The 24,696-nt window shown below is 37.0% G+C and overlaps 1 protein-coding gene across 2 annotated transcripts in view; it reads left to right on the top strand.

Moving 5' to 3' along the window:
• Window positions 1-24,696, top strand: part of Megf9 (multiple EGF like domains 9) — a 124,038-nt gene that overhangs the window by 41,387 nt on the left and 57,955 nt on the right. For both annotated transcript variants that reach the window (XM_060381229.1, XM_060381228.1), the window contains exon 2: window positions 21,452-21,653. In XM_060381229.1, coding sequence (XP_060237212.1) covers window positions 21,452-21,653 — 202 coding nt within the window. The remainder of the gene's footprint in view (window positions 1-21,451; window positions 21,654-24,696) is intronic.

The following is a 24,696-nucleotide window of genomic DNA, read 5'->3' as shown; positions in this document are numbered from 1 at the left end:
ATCATGTGTCTGGCCCCCAACACACACACACATGTTAAGGCAACAATTCCTGTGGTTCATTAAAAGGGTGCTGAGATCCTCTGCTTTATTGTGTGTAAGCAAGCACTTATATAGTGGAAGCCTATAGACTGAGATTGGTTAGCCCATTACCTTGGATTGGATGCTGGGTGTTCATACCACCAGGGTCTCTTTGCAGAAGCACATTTTAGGAGACATAGAGAGACTCTCCATGTCTCTTGTTAATAAAATATATGCCACCACAGTCCATATTTTTTTTAATGTGGGTTTCGATGATTGAACTCAGGTCCTCATGTTTGCATGGCAGGCACTTTACCAACTGAGCTTTATCCCCAGCCCCGATCTTGAAAATATGTTAGCATAAGATATAAAAAGGACCACAGTTGTTCAGCAGGCCACTGGTTAAAACATAGTTAGTTTGTTTTCAATTGATGATTATGAATAATAACTGTTATAAACATTTAGTTTGACTTATGTTCAGGAAGAGATTTTCATGTCTCTTGGTTAAGATTATTAGGACATATAGTAGGTATATATTTATTTAAAATGTCAGATTATTTTTCAAGGATTCATACTAACATTATATGAGACTTGTTATCATATAGAAAATTAGCCACAGCACTAGTATAAAGTAGTAGATGTGCCATAGTATTAGATGTAATTAGGATTGTAACTAGCTTTTTGCCAGTGAATGATGTTGAGCATATTTCCAAGTGAAGTATCTATTCAAATACTTTCTCCATTTAAAGATGTACTTTAGTTTTATTAGGATTTCAGAGTTCTTTGTGTATTTGTGCAATAAATATTATTTGAAAATATCTTCTCCTAGTCTGTGATTGTGTTTTCAGTTTCTGAGCAGTCTCTTGAAGAATTAATTTTGTTCGGTTTTAGTAAAGTCTAATTTGTATGCTTTTTTCAGATTTTATTTTTGTTGCTATATTTAAAAGCTCTTCATACAATGCAATGATTTGTCTAACCCACTGAAATTTCCCTCTGTTTTCTTCTAATAGTGTTTCATTTTCATACTGTATATTTAGGATCATTGTTCTTTTAATAAAATGTCTGTGTAGGTATAAGGTTAGGTCAAGTTTTATTCTTTATCCTATGGATAGTTGTGATGGTGTTAACTGTCAGCTTGACAAAATTTAGAGTTGTCTGGGAAATGAGTCCCTGAGCAGAACATACTTGTGGGAGATTTTTCTCACTGAGTTATTTGAAATAGGAAGACCTGTTACACAACCTACCTTCACCATCCTGAAATTAGGCAGCATCACTTTATGGGCTGAGCCCTACACTAACTGGAAAGAAGAATGCTGAGCAGCAAGCATGCCTTCCTTACTGTCTTTAATTATGGATATGATGTGAACAGGTGCCTCAAGCTTCTGTTGCTGTATCTTCCCAAAGTGATGGACTATAACCTAGAATAGAGCCATGAAATAAAATAAAACCCTATTTCCCTTAGGTTGCTTTTATCAGATTATTTTATCCCAGTAAATAAAAATCATTCATTTTGATTTTTTAAAAAATGTATCATTTTTACATTTCATTGGCTTTTCTCTTTGGCAAAAGTTGGTTGATATCTGTGAAGGACTAGTTTGAGTTTTTGGGAGGCGTTGAAGTGTGTCACATTAAAAGTCAGAGGACAATTTGTGGAGGTAAATTTTCTCTTTTAGTGGTTCCTGAGGCTAGAACTCAAGCTGCCAGGCTTGGTGGCAAGTGTCTTTGCCCACTGCTTTGTCTTTCCAGCCCATAATGTCTGTTCTGCACTGATGAAACAGTGCCCTGATTGCTGCTGCTTTACAGGAAGTCTTAAAGCCACCTGTTATGAGTTCTGTACTTTACTTCTTGCCTCTTTGCTTCTCTACTTTTTCGTACTAATTTCATTTCAAAACATGATTGTGAATGTTTTTTCAAAAACAATTATTCTGGGACTTTGATTAAGAATTATAGTCTCTGTAGATGTAATTATTATGGTATGTTTTCTCCAATTATTTAAATCTTTTCTTTTTTCACAAGTATTTTGTAGCTTTAGGCATAAAGGCTGTAAACACTGTGTTAAACTTATACCTGATATTATATATTAGGTGTTATTCTTAAGAGTATTTTAAAATTGAATTCTAATTGTTTATTCATAACATGTGGGAATACATTGTTTTTTTGATATGAAAAAATTTTTAGTAATTATTTTTATTTATATGTATGTGTGAGTGTATGTCTCTATGGGCACCTGTGTAGACCATAAAAGGGCTGTGGATTCCCTGGAACTGGAGTCATAGTCAGTTGTGATCCACACAATATGGATGCTAGGACCCATGTTTGGGTCCACTGGAAGGGCAGTAAGTGTTCTTAACTGTTGAGTCATTTCTCCAGTCTTCCTGATTTTAAATAGTTGTTGAGTTTGTGTTGTACACTCTTTACTGATGTCATTTGTGAGTACTAGTAATGGCATTTGTTGCCCAGGCTAGCCCTAAATTTGTGGACTCAGGCGATTCTCCTGAGTAGCTGAGACAATACACACATGATACTATGTCTACCATAGGATCATTAATATAAAAAGAGTTTGGTTTCTGGTATTGAATTATCTCATGATGTTATAGATAGTTCCTGACTTGATGCTTTTTGATTTTATGATGGTGTGAAAGCAGTATGCATCCATAGAAACTGTATATTAAATTTTGAATGTTGACCTTTTTCTAGGTCAGCAGTATGTAGTTTGACTTATGATGTGAAGCAGTGGCAAGTGAAACGTAAGCAGTGGACATTCTCCAGTGGTCTCCACAGTTGCTAAGCTTGTGTTTGTGAGGTTAAATATATTTTGGCACAATATTTTTTAACTTAAAGGTTAAAAAGCTTGTCAGTTTAGGAGCTTGTATAGTTTGAAATATGTTTGCTCTGATTCTGAATGATTAAAGTTAAAAGTTATTTTCTATACCTTAAAATATTCTTTTGAAGCATTTTTAATATTTAGTGAAAAAAACTCTTAAAAATTCCTCACTGAATGCCCTCCTTTTGTTTATATCTTTTATAATAATATTGTCAAAATTATTGAGAAGTAACACTGATAACAATAGTATTTACCAATTCTAGATCTTATTTGAATTTTACTATTTTTTGCACAAGCATCCTTGTTTGGTCATAGATACAATACAGAATCTCACATTGTATTCATATATCTCTTCTTAGACACCTCCATTCAGGGATAGTTCTATCTGGGGCAGTCTTTATTTTTTATGACCTTGATACTTTTGAACAAGAATGATCAATAATTTTGTACAATATTTGAATTTGGATTTGTGTCTATACATATGTGTGCACAAGTGTGTATTGTTTGTGTGTAGAAGGGTATGTGTGTGCACCCACACAAAGGACAGAGGTTTGCATTGGATGCCTTCCTTAGCCTTTATAGCCTGTATTTTTGAGACAATGTCTCTCATTAAACCTGGAGTTACCAATTGGCCAAACTGGTGAAACTCATGGGATGGATCTGTCTCTTGTGTTTGCTTCCCAGGTGCTATTTCTCTCTCTCTCTCTCTCTCTCCCACACACACACACACACACACACACACACACACACACACACACACACAATAAATGCTGGGACGTGAACTCAGGTCCTTGGGCTTATGTAGTGAGCTATCTCCTCAGCCCATTGTGTTCTTTTTTTTCATGATGAATTAAGGTTATTTAGTTTGTCTAAGAGTACTACAGAAGTGATAATGTAACCATCTTAGGTGAATACATGTTGAAGAAGGCTCATTTCTTGTAACTTCATTTTTTCTTTTTTTTTATAGTTTATTATTTTAATTTTTTTTATTAATTACATTTTATTTACTTTGTATCCCCCCTGTTGCTCCCTCCCTCCTCTCCTTCCAATCCCTCCCTTCTTTCCCCTTCTCCACCCATGCCCCTCCCCAAGTCCACTGATAGGGGAGGTCTTTTCCTTCCTTCTGATCCTAGTCGATTAGGTCTCATCAGGAGTGGCTGCACTGTCTTCCTCTGTGGCCTGGTAAGGTTGTTCCCCCCTCAGGGGGAGGTGATCAAAGAGCAGGCCAATCAGTTCTTGTCAAAGACAGTCCCTGTTCTTAATACTATGCAACCCATTTGGAGACTGAACTGCCATGGGCTACATCTGTGCAGGGGTTCTAGGTTATCTCCATGGATGCTAATTGGTTGGAGTATCAATCTCATGGAAGACCCCTGTGCTCAGATTTTTTGGTTCTTCTGCTCTCTTTGTGGAGCTTCTGTCCTCTCCAAATCTTACTATTTCCCATTTCTTTCATAAGATTCCCTGCATTCTGCCCAAAGGTTGGCCATAAGTCTTAGCATCTGCTTTGATAGTCTTCAGGGCACAGCCTTTCAGAGGACCTCTGTGTCAAGTTCCTAACTTGTTTTTTCCTTCTTCTGATGTTCGTCCTCTTTGCCTTTCTGGATGAGGATGGAGCATTGTAACTTAATTTTGATCGTTTAAATCATGCAATGCCTGTCAAATCTCTCTACTATAGTAGGATGGTAACTGTTTTTCATTAGATATTACTAAGTATCTAATTGAGAGAGACTTTGAGCTATCCTAATTGTAAAAACTGTCACTCACTAATTTTATTTACATTCTTGTTTCCAATCATTATCCAAGTAGTGTGTGCCTTATGGAAAAATTTCTATTGTTTTTACTTCTGTTTCATTTTCATACTGAAGATTGAACCTAGAGTCTCATACATGTTAGCTAGGTAGGTGGTCCTGTTCTTGAGTTACATCCCCAGTCCCTACAATTTTTTTAAGTTGAAAAAGTTTATTTCTAAGTTGTTTTTTTTCTTTTATTTTCCACTCCCTTATTATGATGTGTGATTCTTTTTTTTTTAATTTTATTTTTTTCTTATCAGTTACATTTTATTAACTCTGTATCCCAGCTGTATCCCACTCCCTCATTCCCTCCCAATCCCACCCTCTCTCCCTCATCTCCACCGTGCGCCTTTCCAAGTCCACTGATAGGGGAGGACTTCCTCCCCATTTATCTGATCCTGTTTTATCAGGTATCTTCAGGACTGGCTGCAAAGTCCTCCTCTGTGGCCTAACAGGACTGCTCCTCCCTTGGGGGGGTGGGGAGGTCAAAGAGCCAGTCATTGAGTTCCTGTTAGAAAGTCTTGTTCCCCTTACTATGGGAAACCAATTGGTTACTGAGCCACGGGCTACATCCAAGCAGAGGTTCTAGGTTATATCCATACATGGTCCTTGGTTGAATGTCAGTCTTAGAAAAGACCCTGTACCCATATATATTGGTCCTTGTGGAGCTCCTATCCTTTCCCCATCATACTAACTCCCCTTCTTTCATGATTTCCTGTACTCTGCCAAAGGTTTGGTCATGAGTCTTTGTATCTGCTTTGAAAACACTGCTAGTTAGAGTCTTTCCGATGCCTTCAGTAGACTCCTGTCATACGTTCAATGCACATCCCATCTGTCTTTCTAAACAAGGATTGATCATCTTAACCCATGTCTGCTCTCTTGATTATCTTTTTTAGGTGTATAGATTTCCTTATGTTTATCATATCTTATAGGTCTATATAAGTGAGTATATACCATGTTTGTCTTTCTCCTTCTGGGATATTTCACTCAGAATGATCTTTTCTAGATTCCACAATTTGCCTGTAAATTTCATGATTTCCTCCTTTTTGATTGCTGAGTAATATTCCATTGTGTAGAAATACAACAATTTCTGTATCCATTCCTTTGTTGATGGACATCTGGGTTGTTTCCATGTTCTGGCTATTGCAAATAAAGCTGCTATAAACATGGTTGAGCAAATATCCCTTTTGTGTACTTGAGCAAACTTTGGGTATATACCTAGCAGTGGTATCACTGGGTCTTGAGGAAGCACTATTCCTAATTGTCTGAGAAAGCACCAGATAGATTTCCAAAGTGGCTGTACCAGTTTACATTCTTACCAGCAATGGAGGAGGGTTCCCCTTTCTCCACAACCTCTCCAGCATGTGTTGTCACTTGAGTTTTTCATCTTGGCCATTCTGATGGGTGTGAGATGAAATCTCAGGGTCGTTTTGATTTGCATTTCCCTGATGGCTAATGAGGTTGAGCATTTCTTTAAGTGTTTCTCTGCCAATCGATATTCCTCTGTCAAGAATTCTCTGTTTAGCTCTGTTCCCCATTTTTTAATTGGATTACTTGGATTGCTGCTTTTCAGCTTCTTTAGTTCTTTGTATATACTGGATATTAGTCCTCTGTCAGATAAAGGGTTAGTGAACATTTTTTCCCAATTTGTAGGCAGTCGTTTTGTTTTGATGATGGTGTCCTTTGCTTTACAGGAACTTTTCAGTTACATGAGGTCCCATTTATTGATTTTTGCTCTTAGAGCCTGTGCTGTTGGTGTTCTGTTCAGGAAGTTGTCTCCTGTGCCAATGAGTTCTAGGCTGTTCCCCACTTTTTCTTCTAACAGATTTAGAGTATCTGGTTTTATGTTGAGGTCTTTGATCCACTTGGACTTTAGTTTTGTGCAGGGTGATAAATATGGATCTATTTTCATTTTTCTGCATGTAGACATCCAGTTGGACCAGCACCATTTTTTGAAGATGCTGTCTTTTTTCCATTGAATGGTTTTGGCTTCTTTGTCAAATATCGAGTATTCATAGGTGTGTGGGTTTATTTCTGGGTCTTCTATTTGGTTCCATTGGTCGACCTTTCTGTTTTATGCCAATAAAACCATGCAGTTTTTATTACTATTGCTCTGTAGTACAGCTTGAGATCAGGGATGGAGATGCCTCCAGATGATCTGTTGTTGTACAGGATTGTTTTGGAGATTCTGGGTTTTTTGTTTCTCCATATGAAGCTGAGAATCTTTTTTTCAAGGTCTGTAAAGAACTGAGTTGGTATTTTAATGGGAATTGCATTGAATCTGTAGATTGCTTTTGGCGGGATGGCCATTTTCACAATGTTAATCCTACCAATCCATGAGCACGGGAGATATTTCCATCTTCTGATATCTTCTTCAATTTCTTTCTTCAGAGACTTGAAGTTTTTCTGAAACAGGTCTTTCACTTGCTTGGTTAGTGTCACCCCAAGGTACTTTATGTTATTAGTGGCTATTGTGAAGGGTGTTGTTTCCCTAATTTCTTTCTCGGCCCTTTTGTCTTTGGTATACAGGAGAGCTTCTGATTTTTTTTTTTTTTTTGAGTTAATTTTGTATCCTGCCACTTTGCTGAAGGTGTTTCTCAGCTGGAGGATTTCTCTGGTTGAATTATGGTGTCGCTCATATATACTACCATATCATCTGTGAATAGTGACACTTTGACCTCTTCCTTTCCGATTTGTATCCCCTTGATCTCCTTTAGTTGTCTTATTGCTCTGGCTAGGACTTCAAATACTATGTTGAAGAGGTATGGAGAGAGTGCGCAGCCTTGTCTTGTCCCTGATTTCAGTGGGATTGATTTAAGTTTCTCTCCATTGAGTTTGATGTTTGTTATAGGCTTGCTGTATATTGCCTTTACTATGTTTAGATATGTGCCTTGTATCCCTGATCTCTCCAAGACTTTAAACATGAATGGGTGTTGGACTTTGTCAAATGCTTTTTCAGCATCTAAGAAGACGATCATGTGGTTTTTCTCCTTCAGTTTGTTTATGTGGTGGATTACATTGATGGATTTCCGTATGTTGAACCACCCTTGCATGCCTGGGATGAAGCCTACTTGGTCATGTTGGATGATATCTTTGATGTGTTCTTGGATTCGGTTTGCAAGTATTTTATTGAGTATTTTTGCGTCAATGTTCATAAGAGAGATAGGTCTGAAGTTCTCTTTTTTTGTTGGGTCTTTGTGTGGTTTAGGTATCAGGGTGACTGTGGCTTCATAGAATGAGTTTGGAAATGTAACTTCTGTTTCTATTTTGTGGAATAGTTTGAGGAGAATTGGTGTTAGCACTTCTTTGAAGGTCTGGTAGAATTCTGCACTAAAACCATGTGGCCCAGGGCTTTTTTTGGAGGGAGACTGTGAATGACTGCTTCAATTTCCTTGGGGGATATAGGGCTATTCATTCTTTCTACCTGATCTTGACTTAATGTTGGAAGATGGAATCTATCAAGAAAATTGTCCATTTCATTTAGGTTTTCAAATTTTGTGGCATATAGGCTTTTGTAGTACAACCTAATGATTGTTTGAATTTCCTCAGTGTCTGTAGTTATGTTCCCCTTTTTATTTCTGATTTTGCTGATTTGGATAGATTCTCTCTGCTTTTTAGTTAGTTTGGCTAAGGGTTTGTCTATCTTGTTGATTTTTCTCAAAGAACGAGCTCTTTGTTTCATTGATTCTTTGAATAGTTTTATTTGTTTCTGATTGATTTCAGCCCTGAGTTTGATAATTTCCAGCCATCTGCTCCTCTTGGGTGTATCTACTTTTTTTTTTTTTTTCTAGGTTTTTCAGTTAGGCTATTAAGGTACTTGTATGTGATGTTACAAATTTCTTCTTGAAGGCACTTAGTGGTATAAATTTTCCTCTGAGCACTGCTTTTAATGTGTCCCATAAATTTGGGTATGTTGTGCCTTCCTTTTCATTGAATTCTAGGAAGTCTTTAATTTCTTTCTTTATTTCTTCCTTAACCCAGCTATCATTGAGTAACAAGTTGTTCAGTTTCCATGTGTGTGTCGGCTTTTTGTTATTTCTGTTGTTGTTGAGGTCCAGCTTTAGTCCATGGTGGTCAGATAGAATACAAGGGATTATTTCAATCTTTTGTATCTGTTGAGGCTTGCTTTATGACCAACTAACTATGTGGTCTATTTTGGAGAAGGTTCCATGTGGTGCTGAAAAGAAGGTATACTCTTTTGAGTTTGGATGAAAAGATCTGTAGACATCTATTAGGTCCATTTGATTTATTGACTCTGTAAGTGTTTTTATTTCCCTATTTGTTTTCTGTGTAGTTGATCTGTCCCTTTGTGAGAGTGGAGCATTGAAGTCTCCCACTATTAAGGTATTAGGATCAATGTGTGATTTAAGCTTTAATATTGTTTCATTTACGAATGTAGGTGCTCTTGTATTTGGGGCATAGATATTCAAAATTGTGATGTCCTCTTGGTGGATTTTTCTTTTGATGAGAATATAGTGGCCCTCCTTATCTTTTTTTATTAACTTGGGTTGAAAGTCTATTTTATTAGATATTAGGATGGCTACTCCAGCTTGTTTTCTGGAACCATTTGCTTGAAAAACATTTTTCCAGCCCTTTACTCTGAGGTAGTGTTTATCTTTGTTGCACAGGTGTGTTTCTTGGATGCAACAGAATGTTGGATCCTGTTTCCACAACCATTCTGTTAGTCTGTATATTTTTATTGGGGAGTTGAGTCCGTTGATGTTGATAGATACTAGTGACCAACAATTGTTACTTACTGTTGATGTGGGATTGGTGGTGTCACTGAGTTTCATTGCTTGTATTCTTTTGTGTTTTTTTTTTTTGTTGTTGTTGTGTAGTTATTTATTTCCTCTGTTTCCTTAGATGTAGTTGTTTTATTTGGTTTGGAGTTTCCCTTCTAGTAAGTTCTGTAGAGCTGGGTTACTATGTATATATTGTTTAAATTTGGTTTTGTCATGGAATATTTTGAATTCTCCATCTATGTTGATTGAAAATTTTGCTGGGTATAGTAGTCTGGGGTCCCTTAAGGACTGTATGATTTCTGTCCACGCCCTTCTGACTTTCATAGTTTCTGTTGAGAAATCTGGTGTGATTCTGATAGGTCTACCTTCATATGTTACTTAGCCTTTTTCCCTTGCTGCTTTTAGAATTTTTTATTTGTTCTGTAGGTTCAGTGTTTTGACTATGATGTGAGGAGAAGAATTTCTTTTCTGGTGTAGTCTACTTGGTGTTCTGTAGGCCTCTTGTATGTTTATGGGCATCTCCTTCTTTAAGTTGGGAAATTTTTCTTCTATAATTTTCTTGAAAATGTTTTCTGGACCTTTGAGCCTGATGTCTTCTTTTTCTTCTACTCCTATTATTCTTAGATTTTGTCTTTTCATGGTGTCCTTGATTTCTTTGTTTCTTGATTTGTTTTGTGTTTGGAACTTTTCTGATTTTAGTTTTTCTTTGAGAGACGTGTCAATTTCGGCAAGTGTATCTTTGGCTCCTGAGATTCTTTCTTCCATCTCTTGTATTCTGTTGGTGATGCTTACCTTTGTAGTTCCTGATCTTTTCTCTATGTCTCCAGCTCCAGGTTTTTCTCTATTTGTGTTTTCTTTATTGATTCTAATTCTTTTTTTATGTCTTGCACCATTTCCTTCATCTGTTTGAATGTGCAGTCCTGCTTTTCAATGACAGCTTCTATTTTTTTGTCTGTTTCCTCTCTAATTGTGCCTCTATTTCTTTGGCTGTAATTGCCTGTATTTCTATGAGAGCTTTGTTTGTTTCTTCTTTATTTGCCTTCATTTGTGTGGACATTTCTTTGAGAGCTTTGTTCATTTCTTTGTTTGCCTCAATTTTTGTGATCATTTCTCTTAGAGTTCTATTTGTTTCCTCTTTGTTCGTCTCGATTTCTTTGGCTATTTCTCTGAGGGCTTTGTTCATTTCATCTTTATAGGCCTCTAATAGCTGGAGAAACATAGTTTTGAGGTCGTTTTCTTGTATATCTAGTGAATTGAAGTGTCCATTGTTTTGTGGGGTTGCTGGAGAGATCATTATGTCCTGATTTTTGTTGGGTGTGTTCTTACGTCTGCCTCCAGCTATCTGGTTATTTATAACCCTCACTGTTTGTTTCTTGAGTTTGTAGTTCGGGCTATGATCGTCTCTGTTTTCTGGACTGTTTTTTCAGGAAGATGAGAGAGGTTCACTGGTTTGGGAGTGTGTGTTGTGGTTTCAGTTTTGCCTAAGTAAGGAATGTGACGTTGGTGCTATCTGCATGCCCTTTTAGTGGGCGCAGTGTGCATGTGCGGATTCTCTGACTATTGCAGTGGCCTGCAGGCTACTATTATGCAGTTCTGTCTGAGATCCAGGGATTGTTTGCCTGGATTACATTGGTGGACCCACAAGGCAGAGGCTTCAATGTTGGGGTCGCTATCCCAAGAATCCCTATGATGCCCACACTAAGGGTGTGGTTGGCAGGGATCTCGTCTGGTTGCTTCTGTGGAGAGGCCCTGGGTCTGGGGCAAACTCTCCTTAGAAGGCTCACTCACTGTCTTGCAGGACCAGTTGGAATGCACAGGGGTTCCCCTTGCTCTCTACTCTCTGATTTGATCCTGCTGGGGAAAATGCACGGGTAGATTAACAGTCAGCTCTGTGGCGCTGTGGCCGCAGGACTCAGTGTCCACCTTTCCTGTGTGCTGCCTCTTTGTTCTTTCTCTCTGCCAGGAGGGGTTATGTTGACTGGTCCTGGGGTGGTGCAGGAGAGAGTTAGGTTGAGTGTTCTCAATCCCAGATCCCGGGCCCAGATCTCTCTGCCAGAAGCAGCCTGGTTGTAGAACCTATGTTTGCTGATTCTGAGAGAGTACCAGGTATGGTTGAGTGTCCTCAGATCCAGAGCTTGGGTTTCTCTGCCAGGGGCCGCTGGGTGAGCTGGAGAGGGGGTGCTGTGTCCTGTGGCAGGCTGCCTCTCTGTCCTTCCCCTCTGACCTTCCCCTCCGCTAGGGCAAGCTTATGGCTGCACTCTCAGGGGAGTGCCAGAAGGGATTGGGACTTCTCAGTCCGATCCTGAGCCGGAGTTTCTCTGCCAGGGGTCGGGGTGGGGGGGCCCGCCAGTGTTAGTACTTGGTGCTAGACCTTATTGCACTTTGCACTAGACCTGGGAGAGTCTCAGGACCTGTGGGATGACCACAGTCCCAGATCCTGAGCTGAAGTTTTTTTGCTAGGAGCAGCTGGCAGCACTGGGGTCCCGGCACTGTGAAGCTGCTGTGCACCTCTCTATCCCTCTGCTCATGGCAGGGTTATGGCGGCATTCTGATTCTCGGGGGAGTCCCTGAAAGGATTGGGTTTTCTCAGCCCTGATCTCGGTTTTTTTTTTTTTTTTTTTTTTTTTTTTTGGTGGGAGATGCAGCTCTCATTGGGGCTGGGGTACAGACAGTGTGGTCTGTGGCAGATTCTGCTGGATGCCTCCTGCCTCCTCCAAAGAGGAAGTAGGGTTTGGGGTGCTGGGAAGTGCCTGGGGATCACCTCTCGGGGTGTCTCCTCCCAGAGCAGTCTGCCGTGACCTGATTCTAGATGGACTCAGATCATGGTTAGTCTCTTTCTTCTTGGAAGTATAGATAACTCTGTTCTGGGTTGATCAGCCCCTTCACTCACCAATATCTGCGTTGCGGGTCCTCTCCCCTTCAGCTAAGCTGCACACTAGCCACCACCATCTTAGAAGACCTCTAAGTTGGTTTTATAGATAATTTAAAGCTATGGTCAAAAATTCTTGGTATTATGCTTTAATCTTGGGTATCTTCCATGTTGTGGCCAGCTGCTCTGACCATGTATAGTTTTAGCATCTATTTACATGAATGGAGGCATATGGGAAATTTACACATTTGGCTCCCAGGTCCTGGCCCTCCTTTGATTGCTCCTTGAGAGGCACTCACTGTACCTGTACTATTGAGTTTACTCATAAAGCCCCCAATCTTAGTTCCCCAGCTATATTTTCTAGTATCGTAAGAACAAGTTGTACCAGCCTTGCTTCTGCTTCTGCCAGAAGAGTTCCTGGTAAACAAGCAAAGAATCTCCAGACTTAGCCTCGCTGACTCAGCTACTGTGTGCCCCCACGTATTTACTGAGCCCCTTCAGATGCCAAGATCCACATCTTTCTGTTTTATATCATCCTATTCTTATTAATTAGAATTTTACTGTAAGCAAGAACTTTTTCTTCAGCCTATTTATTAATTTATTCAGATCATTGTGGTCCCATGTCGTTTAGTTGTTTTAAATCTTTTAGCTCTTTAAAAGATTTAGCTCTTTTAAAAGATTTAAAAGATTAGCTCTTTATGTGTTCAGATTTTGGAGTAGAGACACAAATCAGTAAATAAATAAAATGTAGTAGGGACAGAGAGAGTAATGTAATTGTATAAATACTATAACTGTATTTAACAATACCTAATTCTAAACTTAAAATGGTTAAAATTCTGGTTTTTTTTATATATATTTTGCCACAGTTGGAGAAAAAAAAAATCTTTTTAAAAAAGCAAAACTATCAAGGAACTAAGAAACCAATAAAAAGCCTCATAAGGTTGATTCTTCTTCTTCTTCTTCTCCTCTTCTTCCCCATCCCCCCTCTTTCTTTCTGAGATATATTTGTGGGCATGTGTGACATGGTGTGTGTATGACAACTTTGTGGTGTCAGTTCTCTCCTTCCACCTTCATATGGGTTCTGGGTATCAAACTTAGATCACCATGTTGCTAGCTAGTCAGTGTCTATGGTGCCTCTTGAGAAAAACAAACAAAACACAAAAACAAAGTTTAATTAAGATACTTCTCTTTTTTTCCTTGAAAGAAACATTTATTTATTCATTTCAAATGAATCCAGAACATGTTTCACATTTTGAGTCTAATGCAAAGACACTAAGTCATGAGGGAATAAATACTATCCAGCGTGCTCTCTGATATATGTGAGTATGAAGATGCTCAGGCACAAGGCAGTGTATGTGATAGATCTGCTCAGAAACCTGCTTGAAAACATCATTTAAACCTCACACTACTGCCTCGTTCCAAACAGGTTATTAAATCTATTATAAATAAAGAGAAGTACAATTATGTGAATAGAAACCAGGCCCTGTTTCTAAATATGTCTTTTGGTATAAAAAAAGAAAACCTTGAAAGCATTATGATGTTATTTGTGTTTTCTTGTCTAAAACTAAATAAAATCTGAGATTACAGTAAAAAAAAACAAAACAAAACCTCACATTAAAGTTTATTACAACATAAGCATTCTAAACAACTTCTAATTTCAAAACAAATACTCCAGCAATCAACTATCCTTTTAAATAAAATAATAATAATTTATATTCTTAAAGTAATTCCAACAACTTGTCCCATACTCATCCTGTGGAGAGATGTTTTAGAACAGCATCATGTTCGGTTTGATGGAGTGTACATCAGTAAACCATATATGTTCACCAGGGAGAGCATTCTCTTGATGGCTTCTATAGAGCCTGGTACCAAGTAGAATATTACAGATACATAAGATTCTTTATTGATGGCCATGTAATGATGTCCACAACCCCCAAGGAGCCTCCATCTCCATTTAAAAACCAGGAACACATCTGTGCAGGGGTTCTAGGTTATCTCCATGCATGGTCCTTGGTTGGAGTATGTCTCAGAAAAGATCCCTGTGCCCAGGTTTTTTTTTTTTCTCTCCTTGTGGTGTGTCTGTCCCCTCCACGTCTTTCTATCTCCCTCTTCTTTTATAATATTCTATGCACTCTGCCCAAAGTTTGGTTATGAGTCTCAGCCTCTGCTTTGATACCCTGCAGGACCATTCATGGAGATAACCTATAACCCCTGCATAGATGAAAAATTACATCAATGTCACAGTGCAAAAGAGGTGTGGACACAGGCAGAATTTATTTGGAATCATTATAAGGGTCTACTGTGATAGGAACACAAGCAAAAGGATGGGAATTGACATGACAGACAGAGAGAAAGAGAGAGAGACGTTCTCAGTAAATAATCAAAGAAGTGTTGGAAAGAGCAGGTGTGAGAGTGTACTTAGTGATGGAGCACGTTCTTAGCATGTGTGAGACTCTGCGTTCAATATTCCCACACCCCAAAAAGAAGAGATAACAAAAGATTAAAGAGGTATATGGCTTAGGAAGGTTCATGTTTTGCAGCAATAATTTTTGAGAGAGCATTTTCAGTTGTTCAGAAAAGATTACAGAACATTAAAGAATGAACATGTGAAGAAAAAGAACCAATCTGTATTTTTATATAAGAAATTTTATTTGTAAGATAAATAGTTGTTATATGGGGCAGGAGATTTAAGAGAATATGTTTTAGGCTCTTAGAGTACATATTTGAAGGTAGAAGCTGTAAAAAGTGAAAGATTGAAGAGGTGTAATGGAAGAGGCAATGAAGAGAGGGCAGAATCCTGGAAAGAGCTGGGAGAGGGTATAGACTTAGAGAGGGGCAGGGAGGAGATGAGGGAGGGAGGGCAGGATTGGGAGGGAATGAGGAAGCTGGGTTACAGCTGGGATACAAAGTAAATAAAATGTAATTAATATAAAAATAAAGAACACAGTTGAACTACCTTGTTCATCTTGAAGGAGCTGACAGCATGAAACTGGAGAGAAAGTGAAGATAGGAAGAGAAATAGTTTGCAACCATGAAACTGGAAGTAAAATTATTTTCACTTCATAGAAGTATTTTCAGAGTTACTGGGTTGCTATGTAAGTCAATATCTCAATTATAAAGCAAGTTTTTATAATCCAAAATCAGTACATGTAATCATGTACTGAAATATGAAAATATATAATACATAAAATATGAAAATATAAATAATATAAACATTTATTTACTTATTTTTATGATAGATGATGAAAATCAGAGCACAGAGAGAGAGAGAGAAAGACAAAGAAAGAAAGAAAGAAAGAAAGAAAGAAAGAAAGAAAGAAAGAAAGAAGAAAGAAAGCTTAAGACTTACCAAAGACCACAGAGCTAGTCAATGAGCCCTAAAGTATGTCTGTAAGTGATTATGGTTTTTGTTTAATGGTATTTCTTCGTTTTTCTGATCCTAGTTAGTTATGTGACTTATTTATTTATTTTTCTGAGTATTAGATTTCTCACTCAAGATCTCTATGTACCAAGATTGCAGTGGATAACAAAGGACAGCATTTGTGTTGTTTCTAATATATCTGATACATGTAGAATATGCTCAATGGCTGGTGATATCAATTTCATTAATAGTAGTAAAATCTGTTACCTTCTTAGAATCTGTCATCTTGTCTCATTAATTAGATAAATTGCCTTTGAACTATAGAATTCTGGCAGTATGCCAGAAATAAAGCATACTTATATGTATAACTTATAGAAAAAGAGGAACTTTTTTCTATAAAAGTTCACACCTTTAATCTCAAATGTCTACCATAAAATAAATTAATTGTGTTACTGTAGAAAATTGTGGTTGGGAAGTTTTGTGGATACATCTTTATTTTAAAAAGAAAATCTTTTCTTTATAAGTGGTGGCTTTTAAACTTTTACATTTCTGTGAAGGCCGTTTTAACTCAGCATACTCACCAGCTTTAACATTGTTTCTCATATTTTAAAATATTTATGACTCTACCCTAGCATAACATAAACATGAAATGTAATTTGAGTACCAATGCTATGCTAAAGACCCTTTATAAAAGTAAAAATCTGTTGATTGTTCCTTTTCCTTAGAATGAAAACTTTCCAAGGTTTGTTTTACTAAATATACAAAAATGAATCATAGTACTAATAAAAAGTATAGTTTGAAGCACAACATACCTTTAGGAAACCAAATATGTGCTCAAAATATATGTTTTCAGGTTTTTAAGGCTCACTTAACATACAGGCATTAAAAGGGGTATTCCTTGATTTTGACAGTCCTCTTCCCTCCCTTCTTCAGTTTGAGAAACAATAGAGATGGTTTTTGCGGGCTTCTTGACAAATGGTTATATTGTATGTTGGACAGACTGAATACATACCCCAAGTTACTATACCTAAATTCATTTTTCTAGCCTTTTTATTAACTGAGTCAGACTTTTTAACAAAATCTCAAAAATAAATAAATATATGAAAAGGGAGGCAGTAATCTTGTGGAGAGTCATCTTTTACCTTATCCTCTCTCTAGTATAATCCAAAACTTAAGGTTTTGTTAGCTCTAGTATATTTCTTAGTATATAATCCAAAACTTAAGGTTTTGTTAGCTCTAGTATATTTCTTAGTATCTGTGTTTGAATGCAATGCTTTCTTTATTATTAGCAATTTAACATTTCTTTTTTCAGAAATTTGCATAGTAAGTAGACAGAGGACAGTTCTTCATTTCCTTATTCAAATCTTTGATTTACTGCTTTTATAGTTCCTTTACTTCTGTAAAGGACTAACACACTATTGTACAAAGTTGCTTGTGTCTTTGGACATCACTGTTAATTCTAAGATTTATAACATTCATAAAGGATGTTAAAAGGAAGCATAGGGAGAGGATACTCATTCAGTAGGTCTCATTAAGTTGCCAAGGTTGGCCTCAGATTCATGATCCTCCTGCCTCATTATGTAGAATAGCTTAGGTTATAGGCATATGGCTCCATGCTTAGGTGAGCAAAGACATAGACGATAAAATCTGGATGGAGATTAAAAAAAATGCAATTATGTAGAAGCTCCCCAAAAGTCAGCTGTATATTCATGAGGATAAGGTGCTCCCAGAATAGGTGTTTGCATATAAAGACTTAAGAGACCTTAAGAGACTTAAGATATCTTAAGCCAAAGAAGTTTCATCTGTGGATGAAAAGGGACACTTGAAGAAATCTGCTGTTGACTCAGTGACTCCTATAATACTTTTTCATAAATATCTTTCTACAAATTCAAGTTCTCAGAGGAACTACTGTCTTTCTCTAGGCCTTTTAAACAAACAAACAAAAAAGAGCAATCAAATAAATCTTGAAATATTTTAAAGAGACCAGACAACAAAAAGAAGGTTGCCTAGCATTGTAGTCATCTATAAGCATTTGCATTACTTTCTAATTATGTCACTGTAGAGTTTTCCCCTAGAATTTCAAGACTTTGGAAAATAATCTGCTGCTCACTTGATAAATAGTATTATATATTCAGTTCTAGGAAACTGAATGAGCTTTTGGTATTCTGTCCATACTGACGCTGATTATTTCTGTTATTTCATTTCCATTAGTGTCTGCACTGGTGACTTACCATTAATCATGCCATAGTCCCTTTGTTTTGCTGTGCTGTCTTTGATTCTATCTCTTTAGGAGTCAGCATTTCCCCTGTTGCCTTGAGGCTACTGGTTCTTTCAGTATATTATTAACTGAAATGTCTTTTTTGTTTTTAATTTTTCATACAGTTTTTCGTTAAGGAGATTGCTCTAATTAGCATTAACTCCTATCTGGTTTCACATTAATGTCTAGAATTGTGAAATGTCTGAGAAATGCTTTCTCACTCTTACTTTAGTTTGTATAGTACTTCCGACCTCATTCTGAGGCTATAAAATAAATGCTACTATTCTATAGTGTTTACAGATGATAAAAAGGAAAGCAAAGGAGATTAACTGACTTGCTTAAGGCTATAAAGTTAGTAAATTCTTAGATTGTTAAACCTTAGCTGATTGCCTCTACAGTCTCTTTACTTTACTGTCCTCTTAAACTCTTTTCATATGAAAGTTACAGGGAGTAGGCTATATTTTGTTTCACCGTGCTGAAGTAAATTTTAGCTTTTGGTTGAAATAGGATATAGAATTTGATTCTGTGATCTCTCACTTCAGAACATAGCACAGAATGAACAAAGAATCAGAGGTGGGCTTAATATTTTTAGGGAATAATGAAAAGATTGGATTTACTGCAAAGAAGTGGTAGCCAGTTATCTTGACAATGAAGTTTTAGCCATTAGAACTCTACTAAAAATACTGTTTTAAAATATGTTTTAGACAAATTAGATTTTAATTATATATGCTAATTATATATGATTTACTGAAAATATTTATTCTGTTTTTAATGGGAAATACCTTATTAGTAAGGAAATAATAAAATTTGCAGTATTTGTTGTAGGGTCTCTTAGGTTTTACTTTTCTTGAGACGTTTCTGTCCAGTCCAGCATAATTCGTTTAGTTTAACATGTAATGAAACTTGGTCCAGCAAGAAGTATTGGATGTATGTATGTTGAATTTCTGCCAAATTCCAGAGCAAAAATGTTATTTTGTTTTGGTCAGTTTTGGTCCAGAAGAGGTCTTGCCCTGATAGATTTATACACCACTGAATGTAGGTAGCTTCATTATATATATTAAAAAAAATATTACCCACATAACCAAGTGTGTGTGTGTGTGTGTGTGTGTGTGTGTGTGTGTGTGTGTCTTTGTGCCTGTATGAGTGTGTTTACTGTGGCTTGCATCCAGGGCCTCACACATGCTAGAAAAATGTTCCACTGAATTGCAATCCCCAAGCCAAAAGTAAGAATCCTGATTTTGAGGTAAAGCTGATTCCTTTCCCTAATCTTGGAACTAAAAATGTTTGAACTCTCCATTAGGTTTTATAGTTCACTACCTATGCTTGAAATATACACAAGAAAACAAATTATCCACTAGTATATTCACTACATCTACAGATTAAAAGAAAATGGGGAAAAATGAACTGACATCAAAGCTTAGGAACTGAGAAAGCACAGGATGTTGGCCAAATGTGGATTTTGTGTGGAATCCTTTTTTTCTTTTGCTTGTGCAGATATGCTACTTTAAATTTTTATTTCTTTTTCTAAAATACAGAATTAAACACCTTTATAACTTACTATGTAAGACTCTACATTTGCTGCTATCTGGTAATTTTTTTTAAGTAATCAAGAATACTATTAAAGTTTCTTTCCCAAGTTAAATTTTATTATTACAATGCCATTTTATATAGTGCTTTAACTATTCATAAATATACTGTCTTCTTTTACTCAGTTTATTCCTATTTGGGAATGAAAGAAGCTGGTCTGTAGAATACAACATCTTATTTATATTTCCTACAGTTAATTTAAGGGCCATCTTTTGTACCAGCTTGCAAAGTCCTCTGTTAATACTTTATTAAACTATTAAAAAAATACTTTCCCTTTGCCAAAATGAGTAGAAGTAATAGCAAAACTTCCCAAACAAGTGTTTGCATTAGAAGGCTAAAACTAGGGGCTTCTAAATCATTTTCATCTAAAGAATTGTTTGAAAAAATGTTTAGGCTCTAAGTACTTTAATTTAGAAAAGATATTGGAATTGTGATTGGTTTCTGATCATGGTGAGCTGGTACTTCCTTCTCTGGGCTTGTTCACTTTCCCTCTCCTTAGAGTTTAATTGTCTATTTCTTTCATGATGAAGCATTGAACTTCTGATTCCAGCTGCAACCCAGTTTTATACAACCTTGTATAACTTACTGGGGTTGGTTACCTGAGCCTTAGGACTTTGCTGCTCACAGTAGGGTTATTTATTATTTAACATGTTGTCATTTCCAGCATGTATTCCAAGAGCCATGCAGATAAGCCTGTCCTTGGAGGCCTTTAGTTCAGAAGCATGCATGAGTATACACACAGACACACACATATGTAAACACTGGCTTAGGGTAAGGAAATATACTGAAGAGTACTGGAGAGGAAACTGAGAATATCAGCTTTATAATTATATATTATAAGTGTGTTTTGTACTCTACTATATATATTTTCCAATTTAAATAAACTGAAGAGTATAGAAAGTAAAAACTAGAGTTAAGTTTTTTCTAGCCTTAAAAATTTATCATACTCCTAGGCATATATCCAAAAGACACTCAAGTATACAACAATGACATCTGCTCAACCATGTTTGTAGCAGCTTTATTCGTAATAGCCAGAAGCTGGAAACAGCCCAGATGTCCCTCAGTTGAGGAATAGATACAGAAATTGTGGTACATCTACACAATGGAATATTAGTCAGTGATAAAAAACGAGGAAATCATGAAATTTGCAGGTAAATGGTGGAAACTGGAAAAGATAATCCTGAGTGAGGTATCCCAGAAGCAGAAAGGCACACAGGGTATATACTCACTCATAAGTGGATATTAGACATATAGGATAAATATACGAAAATCTGTATACCTAAGGAAGCTAATCAAGAAGGAGGACTTTGGCTAAGATGCTCAATTCCCATTCAGAAAGGCAAAGAGGATGGAAATTGGAGGAGGGAGAAAACAGGGAACCGGACAGGAGCCTACCACAGAAGGCCTCTGAAAGGCTCTACCCTCCAGGGTATCCAGGCAGGTGCTGAGACTCATAGCCAAACTTTGGGCAGAGTGCAGGGAATCTTACGAAAGAAGTGGGAGATAGTAAGATCTGGAGAGGACAGGAGCTCCACAAGGAGAGCTGGGCACAGGGGTCTTCCTGAGACTGATACTCCAGCCAAGGACCACTCATGGAGATGGCCTGGAACCCCTGCACAGAGGTAGCCCATGGCATTTCAGTATCCAAGTGGGTTCCATAGTAATGGGGACAGGGACTGTCTCTGACAAGAACTGATTGGCCTGCTCTTTGATCACCTCCCCCTGAGCGGGGAACAGCCTTACCAGACCACAGAGGAAGACAGTACAGCCACTCCTGATGAGACCTGATAGATTAGGATCAGAGGGAAGGTAAGGAGGACCTCTCCTATTAGTGGACTGGGGGAGGGGCACAGGTGGGGAAGAGGAAGGGAGGGTAGGATGGGGGGATACAAAGTAAATAAACTGTAATTAATAAAAATAAAAATAATTAAAAATTTTATCACAAATATTTATTAACAAAATCAGAGTTTGATATTGGATATTTTATTTTCTGTTTTCAGAGTATATGTGTAACTGTTCTGAGGTTGGAAGCTTGGATGTGAAACGCTGCAACCAGACCACAGGGCAATGTGATTGTCATCTGGGTTATCAGGGACTTCACTGTGAAACCTGTAAAGAGGGCTTTTACCTGAATCACACTGTTGGTCTCTGTCTGCCATGTCACTGCAGTCCACATGGAGCCCTTAGCATCCTCTGTAACAGGTAAGCAGCTAAGCGTGAGGTCTACTGTATTTTTGTAAAGCAAAACTGTGTTGGGGAACTTGGAGGAGTTGGAGTAAAACAGTAGGGAGTGGCTAATGACTAAAATTTAATATACATACATATGCACTTATATACATACATATATACATACATGAGAAAAAACAAAGGCTTCTGCTATGGAGAATCAGTTATTTAATTAAAGGGGAAAGCTGCTATGCCAAAGATTTATAAAATATTTTATATACTTTAATTCTATTGCTTTGTGTATTTATTGTCAGGTTTATAGAGTTGTTGTTGTTGTTTTTTTTCTGCTTTAGTTCATTGAAAGGACCTGGGCTTTGTGATAGTTTTCTGGAAAAAAAAAACTGAAGGATTCTATTTACTGGGTTCCTTTTCAGGCATTTTTAGTGGAATATCTTTATTGTGTATACTAATATATGACTGGATGTTAAGAAAACATATTCTTGGTTTTATTATCAAAAGTCTCAAATTTGCATATACATTTTATTGTTTGTTTTTGTTTTGCTTCCTTTTAAAAAAATGTTTATTGTGTGTATGAGGATGGGGGGATGCATACCGTGGACTCATGTGGGGGTCAGATCTCTGCTTCTACTGTATGGGTCCTGGGAATTGAGCTCAAGATATTTGGTTTTGTGGAAAGTACCTGTACCCATTGAGCCATCTCAGAAGTCCTATATAATTTTTAAGTGAGTGGAAAATAGACTTTATTTGTGTGTGTGTGTGTGAGAGAGAGAGAGAGAGAGAGAGTGAGAGAGAGAGAGAGAGAGGAGAGAAAGAGAGAGAGAGATCAAATTAAATTACCTTCTATCTAGATAGGTGTCTTAATTTCATGGTACTATTCCATGTTACTAAAGTAGTTATATTTTATATAAGTGAATACCTAGCTTTTTGTGGCTCTCAAGCCAAAAAGCTAAAGATTGTGCCTTATATAGTAACAGGAGCATGAACTTTACAATTAATGTAAGCTAGATATGGAACCAAGATCTGGTGCTACCTCTAAGCTGTACTGTGCTGTGGGCAATTCCTCTCATTTCAATGACCCTGTTTCTTCTCAAGGCTGCTGCAAAAGCTAAATGGATTGTTATATGTAAAGTGTCTAACACACAGAAATCAAGAAATTCAGATTTGTCTTTATTTCAAAGACATATTGTTGAATTTAGTGAAGGAATTTTGGAAATATTTTAATCAATTCAAAAATTTCATACATGCATACAACATATTTTTATTATATTAATCCCCCACTCCTCATGATGGAATATTTTAAAGGAACTTTTATAGCTCACTAAAATATTAAAAATATACTCATTAAAACTATGCTTTAGAATAGCTGGGTGATAGTGAAGTACATCTTTAATTCCAGTATTTGGGAGAAAGAAGCAGGCAGATCCCCACATTTGAGGCCAGACTGGTTGGTCTACATAGCGAGTTTTAGGGCAGCCAGGGCTATACAGAGAAACCCTGTCTCAAAAAACAAACAAACAAACAAACAGTGTGCTACGTTTTACCAATAGGTATTTTAGATACTTTAAAAAGCATATTGTGTTATTGTACTATATTACATAATGTACTTGTATTAAAATATAGAAATGAATTTAACTGAGAAGCTTATAATTTGAAGTGCAGCAATGTAAATGTTTATGATGTTGAGTAACTTCAAAGTTTGCTTTAATCTTCATAACAACTCTTTATATGTATGTTAGTAGGTCACAAAGATAGTGTCAGAAAAGGAATTCCAAATTAGGCCCTCTGAGTCGAAGTCCTGTGGCTTTACCACCATGCCACATGTCACCTGTAATGAAAAGATTGATACTCTGTTTTTTGATATTTAGACTATAGTACTTTTTTTTTTGAGGGTTTCATTATGTAGCCCTGGCTGGCTTGGAACTCTTAAACCAGGTTGTCCTCAAACGCATGGAAATATAGATCTGCCTCTGCTGTCCCTATCTATCTTATTTTTGTCTCTGCCTCTCTAGTGCTGAGATTAAAATCATATACCATGATGTCTAGCCTCATATAATACTTTTTTTTACTATATTACCAAATACATGGCCATACCAGTTATATGCAGAAGCTCCTCACTTACTTTTATTGTTGCATTGGTGACTGTATCTAGAATCTCCTACATGCTTGACAGGCACTCTATCACAGAGTTATACCCTCAACCCAACACACCTATCATTTTAAAAGACAGGATGCTAACAAGTAGATAATTTGCTAACTAGCTTAATAACTTGAATAAGATATCTCTACTTTCTGAACCTTAGAGTTTTAATTTGTAAAATATGACCAATATATTTAGTATGAAGGATGTCTATGGAAATTAAATTTTGCTTTGTATGTATATTTACATTGTGAGCAGAGAATAGATTCAGCTCAATAATTCAATAAATCTAGGAACTGAATATGATTTGTTTTGTTATAAAGTGAGCAATAGAATTAGTGTTTCACGAAAGAGAAGGAGTAAGTCAACCAGACTTGGATATGAATAGAAAATGTAGTGCTTTGTTAGTAACTTACAGGAGAAATTATTCATTGTAAAAAGAAAAAAATGCTTTTTTCTACGGTCATAAACCCAATTATAGCATTGAAATTATCATTCTATGTTTTTTTTTTTTAATGCAGTTTATTCAGGAACCTTGAACAATCCTCGGACCCTGGGGAAAGCCAGCCCACAGCTTAAATAGCCTCTGGGTAGCCAACCCAGGCGTGCCACGTGGGCAATGCAGATAGGTCCACATACATGGAAGCAAGCCAGATCCTCAGCCTTAGCCAAATGTGGAATTGTTCATGACAGAGAGCACTCACCATCGGGAAGGTGGAAGGCGGAAACCAGCTCCATCTTTAAGGCATAGCATTTCGCAGCTCTCTACAGTTCTCCCTTTTTGTTTTAGACGCATCAGGCAAGAGTAGAGGTCTGATCTCTGATATTAGAAATACATTGGGACTTTGTACTGATGTTCAGAATATTGGCTTTTTGAACTCCAATGCTTGACTACAACACTCAGAGTATTTGTCTTGTTAA

Source organism: Meriones unguiculatus, chromosome 3 (genome assembly GCF_030254825.1).
Source record: "Meriones unguiculatus strain TT.TT164.6M chromosome 3, Bangor_MerUng_6.1, whole genome shotgun sequence".
In the NCBI taxonomy this organism is placed as follows: domain Eukaryota; kingdom Metazoa; phylum Chordata; class Mammalia; order Rodentia; family Muridae; genus Meriones; species Meriones unguiculatus.
The sequence above is the reverse complement of the archived record's forward strand: the minus strand, read 5'-3'. Positions and strand labels throughout refer to the sequence as shown.